General features: G+C 36.8%; 1 protein-coding gene across 1 annotated transcript; it reads right to left on the bottom strand.

Moving 5' to 3' along the window:
• Window positions 1-9,701: 9,701 nt before the first annotated feature.
• LOC146998309 (protein FAM200A-like) lies at window positions 9,702-10,640 on the bottom strand. The gene has a single exon (XM_085812493.1). The coding sequence runs from the start codon at window positions 10,638-10,640 to the stop codon at window positions 9,702-9,704; it is 939 nt and encodes a 312-aa protein (XP_085668619.1).
• Window positions 10,641-10,861: the final 221 nt, after the last annotated feature.

Below are 10,861 nucleotides of genomic sequence, written 5' to 3' on the forward strand. Positions count from 1 at the left end.
TCATTTTTTAAATATAATTGCATTTTGGAACAGAAATCATTTAATGGCACACTTCATTATTAATCAGTAATTCAATTTCTTAAATTATATTCTGTGTGTAGTAATTGAATCCATTTCAAGCTATCCACCATCTGTTAAGCAATAAAGTAAAACAAAAAATAACAAATTACTAGAATGAAAATGTTAGATCAAGGAATGGCAACTGGAGCGTTACAAATTGCAAGTACAAAAATCATTTAGAAAAAAATGCAGTACATTTTGTTTTCCTCTTAAGTTTGATATATTTTACCTTGTTTTTCATTACGATCTTTCAGTGTAGAGCATTTGCATCTCAATATCCACAATCCAGTATCTTGGAAAAGTGCATTCCATGTAGGAAACTTTTTATTCTTTTATCAGATGGTTTAGTTAACCAATAAAAAAAATGACCTTGGATGGAGCTTTTTTAATTTAGAAAAGAGTTGCATATCTAATAAATGTTTAGATTTTAAAGTGAGTGAAGTAAAACTTCTCACTCATACTTTCTCAGCAGGTGCATCACAATCATCTGAAATAGAGATGAGTATTTGAATTTCAAATGAATTGTTCATCCTTAAGCAAATTGGGTTGTTTTAAGCACTTTTTTTAGTGCAGTCATATGTAATATTCTGAAGTAATGATTTTCTGCATACAATTCTATATTTCATGATGATTCCTTGGTACTTATTTGCTTTTATTATACCTCTGTTGAGAAAAAACGAAATTACTTTCTGAACAACCCGATAGGTCAAAGTCTTTTCTCATCTTCGCCTTCATTAGCAATGTTACATCAAGCAGTGAGGGATTCATGGGGCACAACCTTTTTTTTCCCTTTCAAATCATCTTTTAAAATATGTTATACTGATGTTTGTGAAGTTGCTGTAGCTTTTGATATTTCTTCACATGTTGCTTATTTATTTTTTCTGTCTTACAGTTCTTTTGTTTGCTGATACTTCTGGTCTTTTGACCTGCAATCTTTTTGTACACTTGACACATCTTTCAAGAAAATTCCATGAATTCAGTAATTAATTAATTTGATAATATTGGAAACTCAACGGAGTAGTAATTCTTTATATCCCCCTTCTTAAAGGATGAATGAGTGGGGGCATGATACCCAGGTGATGTGATACCATGTGATAAATTATTGCCCTCAACTTTTTTAGTTTAAACATTTTTGTAGAAATCATGAGATTTTTTGAGCAGGAAACAGGAAAAATTAACTGTGTTTCAGCTGAGATTTTGAACATGAGTTCTCCTAGCTAAGAGCTGGTCCATCTACAACAATTTTGATACAAGTAATCATTTATGATATAAGAAACAGTCAGAAGAGTACATTGATTCATTATAACTTTATATTAAATCAGGCATTTACGATATGAGAGCACATACAAGAGAATACAATGATTCTTTACAACCGTATTTTAAAATAATCTCCTTTCTCGAATAACAACTTTTCTGCAGCATACACGGCTCCATTTAATTTTACTATTTACAAAGGAGTGCATGTCAATTAAAGAAAATTTTCTCACTCAACTCTGTTTGAAACACATTTTGCTTTCCAAAATAAATATTACAAGCAAACTGAGGGATTAGCCATGGGAAGCCCCTTCAGTCCCATCCTGGCTGATATCTACATGCATTATTATGAATCAAAATTGTTTGAAACTTTAAACTTCCCGGCATGGTTCCGCTACGTATATCTTTCAACAATGAATTCTATTGATCCTGCTATTCAGTTCACTTTTGAACTTGAGACTTGCAATTCTCTTCCGTTTCTCGACATTCTGGTCACACGTAACACATCCAACTTCAGTACTACGGTTTACCGTAAACCTTCATCGGTTTGCCTTCCACCACACTTTAAATCATGTCATTCGACTAAACAAAAGTCAGCTTCATTTTATTCCTATGTTTTCCGTGCTCTTCAAGTTTGCTCCTCCAAACTAGCCCTTGATGAAGAACTAAATTATTTAAAAGCAATAGCTATTGACAGGGGCTTTTCACCCAACATTATTAATCAAGCAGTTAAAAAATTCTCATCTCAACACACTAAAAGGCATACTCTTGTTTTAGAAGATTATAAAAATTCTGTTGTCATTTCCTTCTTTCCATCAATTAGCTATAAAATTGCACATATTTTGCAGAAATTTAACTTTCGGGTTGTTTATTCTCCCATCAATAAAATTCCGAGTTCCATACTCAAGGACCCCATTCCGGATAAGAATTCTTGGGGTATTTATAGGATTCCTTGCCAGTGTGGTTTGATTTACATTGGCCAAACTACGAGAGCCTTAAAATTTCGCGTCAAGGAACATGAGGCATATGCTAGAAAAAAGCAAACACAGAAGTCTTCTGTTGCTCAACATTGTTGGTCCGAAAATCACACTTTCAATTTTTCAGCTGCCAAAATTATTCAAAAAACATCTTCCATTGGAGAACTGGATTTTCTAGAGGCAATTCACATTCATAAAAATCTTTCTGTTCTAGTTAACGATCCTAATTCCAATCCAACTTTGCCTTCGGCCTTTAAAGAAATTATGTTTTAGTTCTGGTTTCACCAACAGAGGGCGCCACTTGCTTATTCTTGTCCAGGCGTTCTTATCTTATCTAATCATTATTTCCTATCTTGTTCATTTGCAGTTTTGCAGCTGAGTATGGTGGTTCGGTAAAACCATCGAAACTATTCCTGTGAAAATTTTGTAAATTAACGCTGATTTTTGTTGTTTGACTTTTGAATTAGTAAAGAAAATCACTAAATCTATTTTAGGAACTAATACTTTGTTTTTCATTCAAATTAAAAGCTTTTTTTACATTATTGTACTAAAATCATGCTGTCTTCTTTTAATTTTAGTTTTCTTTTGCTAAAAACCAGTCAATAATTATGAAGGAGAGGGAAAACTAGAAAATGCTTTCATCTGAAGATGAATCTTCTGTTTTGTAATATTTTAGCTTCAGATCTTTATAACATAAAAATATACTTTCCTGAATATAGAGCAAGAGAAATAAGAATTATTTATTTATATTTATATGCAGTTATATTACCTACATAACAAAATTCAGCTTACAGGAAAAGGAGATAATGTTTATGATCCAAAAATTCGATGACGAGTTTTCAGTGAATAAGCATGAATTAGAGTCCTTACGAGTTTTTCCTGTTTTTACAATGCCTGTGTCTGTATGTGTGTAACAATTTTTTTGTCCATGATAACTCTCATATGAAACTTTCAAAGTTTCTATTTTCCATATTTAAGCATTCATATAAATAGTTTATTAAATTTTGGAAAAAACAATTTCCACAACAAAAAGCGGTACTTTTTATGAAGCCGATAACTGTTTTAAATGGACATCTGGGAGTAGTATTTTATTTGAAACCTGTAACAGTTTTTAATGAAAAGCTATATTAAAATGCAGTCCAAAACTTTTCAGGTTTTAAGTTTATATCCATGGCAACTGCATATTAGATTTTGGGTAAAATTGATATACTGGAAGTGATACTTTACTTTAAGCTCTGAACAGATTTTTATTTTTAAAAAAAGTATAATCCAGAACCTCTCAAATTTGGTATTTAAAATAGGTATATGATTGAGTATATTACATTTATAAGCATTAAATGGATTCTTGGGATTATGCTAAAAGCAACAGTAATAATTTTGTTATTAAGACGAGCTCTCGTTATGAAGCAATTAAATATATTAGCCTCAATCCTCAATTTTGTATTCATTTCACTTTTGTGTTGAATCACTTTTCAAATATAAAGATGTTGCACCCAAATGTTACCGCTTTTTATTATTTTTAAAGAAATACTATAGCAAATATGAATATCACAGTGAATAAAAATATATGACAATATTTAAATGATATATATACAAGATTGTTACTTTGGATGTAATATATGTGTCTAATATATGTAGCTTCTATTGTGATGAAGTTTGGCTAAGCTTCAACAAGGAAATATATATTTATATATGTAAAATTGCTTAGAAGTTAAACATTGTGTATATTAGGAAAAAGCTGTAATTGGACCTCATTGTATAATAAAATTTATAATAAATAAGAAATACTTATATAGCTAGCTTTTTTTATGACCTGCATTTCAATAAAAGATTGCATTTTGAATTTCGTATAATTTAAAACTAATTAGCATTATATGATTCTAATGGTAATTACTTTTCGAGAATACTTTAGATAATACACTCATGGACAAAAAAATTAACGCAGCAAGAAGGAGTCGTCAAAATGAAACGAAATTGTACATATGTAATGACTACTTTGATATAAGTAAATGATAAGAAAATCAAAGAAAAAGGCAAAAAAACGGAGGAGTTAATACTCCGTTGGACCCCCTATAGCGCGAATGCACAATGCGATACAATCGGGCATTGAGTCATACAAGTTCTGTATGATGTCTTGAGACATTTCGTTCCATATTTGCTGTAACCTTGCCTCTAGTTCGTTCAAACTCGTGGGATGCCCAACTCGTTGTCCCAAATGATCCCAGATATGCTCGACAGGAGACAAATCTGGGGATCGGGCAGGTCAAGGAAGGGTAGTAACAGTGCGGAGACAGTCTTTTGACACCCTTGCCGTATGAGGCCGAGGATTGTCTTGTTGAAAAATGGCTCCTGGAAGCCGTTGCATGAGTGGCAACACATGTGGTTACAGGATTTCATGAACATACCGCTGGGCTGTCATGGTGCCACGGAACAATACTAGGGGTGACCGTTTATTGTAGGCAGTGGCACCCCATATCATCACACCAGCTGTGGGAGCGATGTGTCGCTGTACAGCAAAGGCAGGATTGAGGCATTCACCACAAGCTCTCCACACACGAACACGATTGTCATCACTGCCGAGATTGAATCTGGATTCCTCGCTAAAGACGACCTGGTTCCATTCCGCTGCAGTCCAGTTTCCTTGTGCTCGACACCACTCCAAATGGAGGCGTCGATGGGTGGGCATCAAAGGCAGCACACGTAATGGGCGCCTCAATACTAACTGTCCTTCAGCCAGGCGCCTTCGTATGGTTCGAGAAGACACAGGGTCAGTAGTGAAGGTGCTACCTGTGCCTGGATGACCTCCGGTGAAGCAGTTGGCTTGTACGCGTGCATTTCTTACGATGTGGTGGTCTTCTCGACGACTGGTCTCGAGGGCGTCCTGAGCCTGATCTTCGTGTACATGACATCTCTCAGGTCCACTGGTCCCAACACTTCCTCACAACACAATCAGAGCGGCCTAATTGACGAGCTACTCGCCTAGCTGACCACCCAGCTTCCATCATCTCGACGATTCTCCCCCTCTCAAATTGCGACAATTGCAGCTATTCTACCTCAGCTCTTCCTTTGTAAATGATTCAGCACACTGAAACAAGTTTTGGCTACCTGTTTTATACTCCACAGAGTACGACGTTCAACGCCCTCTACCGTCTATACGTAATGCGCAATCACGCTGCATTTCTCCCCGACATGTACCTTCATTGCAAGTTTCGCTACGATCCCGCAATTATTTCTTGGTGTGCTAATTTTTTTATCCATGAGTGTATTAATTGCATTTTGGTCGAATTCATCATTCTATGTATAACGGAGAAGGCCTATCAGACTACAATGTATTAGAGGCAACTTTCCCTAGAAATGTTCTTTTGCTGTTGAAGAGTTTGAAAAGTAGATTTCCAGCTGCAACTTTTTACTCTGAGAGTTAAAATATTATGGGTAATTTAGTCGGTTGGAAATAAATCCGAGACTGAGCGGAATGCTTTTTCACCAATGTGAGTTATGAAGGATTGCTGCTTGGGGTTCAGCTTGAGGTATCAGTTAAAGATGGTAATCTGAATAAGTTCAAGAAATGTTGTGGCTATATAATGATGTCCAATTTCTGTTGGAATCTGATAGCTGCACATCCAGTGCTATTTGAAATATTAATACTAAAAATTTCATTTTCTTCATACTTATTGTATGATTAAGGTTGTATGTAACTTAGGTACCTGTTTCCATTTGCCACTTCAATTTAAAATTTACAAGAAAAATATCAGTTATTTGTTTTTAATTCCATACTGACATTATTCAATAAACACTGTGAATTTATACTTTGAGAAAGCTAATCCGAATTGAAGTTTCTGATGAGATTCAGAGAAATACACAATCAAAATCAGAAATTTCTTTTGGAGAAGAGGGGGGGGAGCGAGATTTTATTTAAAACAAGTCTAATCATCTTAAAAGAACAAAAGTGCTCAGAAAAATTCTAAGCATTTCCAAAAATTTGATATTATTTCATGATTGATTATGGATGGAAAAAAATTGGGTCTTTTTGTGCAATTCCGATTGCTAATCTGAGAAATCTCTGAGCAATGTTCTTTTTATATTTTGTGCAACAGAATAATTTTGACCAGAAGGTTACATTCGTGTTGTTCATAAATGTTTTAAACTAAATGTAAATAATCCTGCAAGAGTAGATCATCAATTAACTTTGACACCAATAATTGCTTCTGGTAGCAGAGTTTAGAGTAGGCTTGGATATGTGCATTGTATTATTCAATTATGGCAAAGCACACGAGGGCTGTCTGCCTAAAGGGAGGGATGCCTTCGTGGAGGACTTTCTAAGGGAAACTGGCTCGTATACACGTTACACATGGGAAAAACCACGAAAATGCCCATGCAGCCAGCCCGTTCGCTGGATTCGAACCTCGGACCAAACTACCAGTGTGCAGCGTCTTTACCGCTCGGCCGCTGGTGGGCCTGGATGTGTGCAAGTAAGTCTCATGTCAAGAAGGCAAATCTATTCATGGTATTCCCACAAGGACGGAATATCACTTTCCTGCTGTAATCATATTCTGCAACCACCGTAAACATACTCATGTTCAAATTTATCTTTACAATACCTAAAAATCATATTCCATGAAATATTTAATCGATGAAGAAAACTTTTATAGGGAATGCGTGAAAGAGAAGCCTGATTAGCATTACCAAACAAAAGTGATCAAATGCTTTCTGATATGCAAATGAAGACATTACAACATCTGATGGTGAATAAAGCTATTAAGCCTCAATTAAATATGCTTTTTTGCGCAAAGTGAATATCTGAATAAATTTCTGCATTTGATTTCAGTATGTAAGGGCTGAATCTGTTATGGCTGCAAAGTATCATTTGTCCATTTAGAAGCAGAGCAAGCAATCAGGAAAACAGTCACATGTTTTAATACACTCTTTTGCAAAAAAAAGCTAAGCACCAAGGAGGACTTTTGCGATCGTGACGAAATTTGGTATGCAAAAACATCTTGATCGAACATGCAAATGATCAAAGTTTCAAGGCAAATGACAGGAATTGCGATCACAGCGCGAATTTCTAGTGCGCAATTAGCAAAGTATAAAACCAGTAACAGAGGCGGAAAATTTTTCTTTTTTTGTTGCTGCCATTGAATTCCTTAAAGAAGCAACTGAAGATGCCATTACAACGATATCGAAGACCTTACAGACAACTAAACGACTTCGAACGTGGTCCATTGTATGGTTGCGTGAAGCTGGGTAGTAATGATTGCTACAAGGAAATTGCCGAAGAAATGAAGGCCAAGGAGCACAAATGTGAGGCAAGATAGGATGATTGTTCGCCAGGCCAGAACCGCCCCAACGGTATCATTGTCGATTATTCAACGCTCTACAGCCACGTCTATACCTCCCGTGGTACCGTCCATCATCTCACGGCGCTTGTCTGAGGCGGTGTTACGCTAGCAGAGGCCTTTGACCTCACAACATCGGCGGAATCGTCTGGAGTGGCGTCGCAGCCGATCATCCGGGCTGCCATCAGACTGGCATCGTATAGTGTTCAGCGATGAATCCCGCTTCACTCTTGAAGCAGATGACCACCGTGTTCGTGTCTGGAGAGGACGGGGCCAGCGGTCCCAATCAGCCTTTGTTTTATAAAGGCATGCAGCCATAGCCCCTGGTGTGATGATGTGGGGCGCTATTTCTTATGACAACAGGTCATTTTTAGTCATCCTTCGTACATCTTTAACAGCTCAACGATATGTTGATACCATCCTGCGGCCGGTTGCATTACCCTTCATGGCACGTCATCCTGGGGCCATTTTCCAACAAGATAATGCAAGGCATCTGTGGATTGTCTCCGTGCGGTTGATACTCTTCTTTGGCCAGCAAGGTCACCAAACCTTTCACCAATCGCGCATGTCTTGGACATGATAGGCCGCCTGATTCGGGAACCACAAAATATCGTAGATCTGGAGCGACAACTGATGAATGCCTGGCAGAATGTGTCGCAGGATGACATTAGAAACCTGTACCACTCCTTGCCTCGGCGAATTCAAGCATGCATTGTCGCGAGGGGCGGTTCGACCAACTACTAATTTGAACACTCAATGGGTGATTGCGAGCCGTGAACAGGTACTATGACCTTGATTTTTTAATCATTTTATTATCTGTGTATGAGCTATACACATATTCAGTTTCATCAAAAACAACCACTTCCTTCATGGTGCTTCGATTTTTTTGCAAAAGAGTGTATTTCGAGACGCAGTCTGTGTGCTATGAAAACAATTTTTGTAAAGAGGCCTGGACAAAGTCATAAGCAAATAATAACCAATTCTAAGGATTGATATCTGTCAATAAATGGCCTTTATGCCAGAAAACCAAGGTTTCGCTGTTTTAACAACAAAAAAGGAATCACTTAGTGGAAAGAACATCAGAATCGGAGTGAACACCAAAGGTCCCATGCTCTCTTTACTGAGTCAAAGTTTAGTTTAATAATCTTATTCTAAACGTGATAGCATCTAGAGCGAGTTAAGCATGTAAAATCTTCCTTCGAACAATTATGGAACGTGACGAATTCGGTAATGCAGGTACGATGGTATGGAAAATAATAATGATCGATGGCCGTATGCTCCTACACGTTTTCCAGAACGGATCTGTGACCAGCCATAGATATCTTAGAACCTTATATATGGCTCTGACGGGTAGAGTAGACTTTAAGGTACCCCTTGTATTATGGCAAAGTTGTTGTTTCATTTATGGTAGCCTGATTAGTTGATTGTTATGGAAACCCTATTGTGACGTAATCGGGTACATGGTTCTGGGAAATCTTGAATCATAGGATGTTTAGTAAGCGTTTCTGTGGTGTGTGCCGTTTTGATTCTTTAGACCAGGGATCCCCAAACTATTTTGGACAAGTGACCCCTTTTCCAAAATGAACTGTTACCTCAGACCCCCATAGCCAAATTACCTACTTTTAAGATCAACCCCCTTATTCATAATGGTCCGCTAACTTGAAACAGCTGCTACAGAGTGTTATTTTTCATTCTGACTTAGGTCAATAGAAGAAGACAGAGTGAGAATTAGCAATGCTTTAAGTTAGCAGACTATTATGAATAAGGGGGCCTATCTTTAGTTTTTTCCTATTGATACAAAATACCTAGGTACTAAGGTACCAATTGGAAAACTTTGCACTTGGTTAAGTGAGTAAAGTTTACTTAATTTTCTCATCAAAATTTAACAAAATAAAAAGACATACAATTCAGTAAATATAAAGTTTAATTTATAATGATTATTACAAATTAAGTACTTAAAGAATCTTAAGTAGGTAGGAAATTATATTTGAAAAAGTATTAATTCGCAAAGAGAAAATAAAACATTCAGTGTGATGGATGAACCTGGTGACTATCTACCAATCTAGCTACATCCGGTTCAATATTGGTGAGTTGCAGCCTTAAAATCTTCACTTTGGTTGATTTTCAAACGGTTTCTTTGTTTCGTCAAAATGTTTGTTACCACATTGAAGCTTTTTTCAACTAGGTATGATGATGGAAAAGCGATAAGGTATTTTTCAGCAATGTTCCACAATGTAGGATACTGTGTTTCAATGTTGCGTTGCAACCAGAACTTCTGATAGCCTTGGTTGAACTTCTGCTTAAGCTCTTCGTCTGTGCTGATGGTAATCAACTCTTCTTGCATTATCACATTGGCTTCTTCTATGGCTGTGGTATTGTACGGATTTATTATCCATTGAGGAATTTGTAAATTTAAAAGTTCCTCAAACCTCTCCGTAAAATCCTTGTGTAATGCGTCCAAGTGAATGACATATAATAAAATGTCATCATCTTGAAGCATTTCTGGTAATGTTGACAAATGCAGAAACTGCGAATATTCTTTTCTGCCTAAATTTTGTTTATAAAGGATTAGTTTACACACGAAGGCCGATATTATTGATTTTGTTTTAATCAAGTTAAGATCGTCACCCTGCAGTTGCAAATTAACTTTGTTGAACATTCCAAAGATATCAGTCAAGTAATAAATATCTGTTTTACAATTGTTCAGATTTTCTTTCAAATGCGGATCTTTTTCTTGTAAAAACTCCAACACAGATTCAAAAATGGCTGAAAATCTTTCTAAGCAAGAGCCTCTTGATAGCCAGCGAACTTCAGTGTGCAGAAGTAATCGAGCAAAGACTTCGTCGTTTTCCTCACATAGCTGAGCAAATAACCGAGAGTTCAAAGAATTGCTTCGAATCTTGTTGATAGCATTTATTACATATTGTAAAGACTTATGCAATCTAGGACTCAGCTTTTTTGCTACTAAATGCTGCCTGTGAATCACGCAGTGAATGACCAGTACGAAAACGCCCATGCAGCCAGCCCGTTCGCGGGATTCGAACCTCGGACCGAACTACCAGTGTTCAGCGACTTTACCGCTCGGCCGCTGGTGGGCCCTTATAGCGGCTGCATTTAAGGCGATGTTCCACAGGGAAGTGTGCCCATCCTTTTCATTCTATACATTTGTGACATCCCTCACGATCCCATGATTCAACTCGTTCTTTTTGCTGATGATACTGCCATCTTGACTCAAGC

The sequence above is a fragment of the Stegodyphus dumicola genome, chromosome 3 (assembly GCF_044657685.1).
Source record: "Stegodyphus dumicola isolate Sdum_Otavi_A_Nest chromosome 3, ASM4465768v1".
Lineage (NCBI taxonomy): Eukaryota > Metazoa > Arthropoda > Arachnida > Araneae > Eresidae > Stegodyphus > Stegodyphus dumicola.

Excerpts from the sequence above, each read along its gene's own strand:
- LOC146998309 (XM_085812493.1), bottom strand. The coding sequence starts at position 10,640 with ATGGGCGTTTTCGTACTGGTCATTCACTGCGTGATTCACAGGCAGCAT.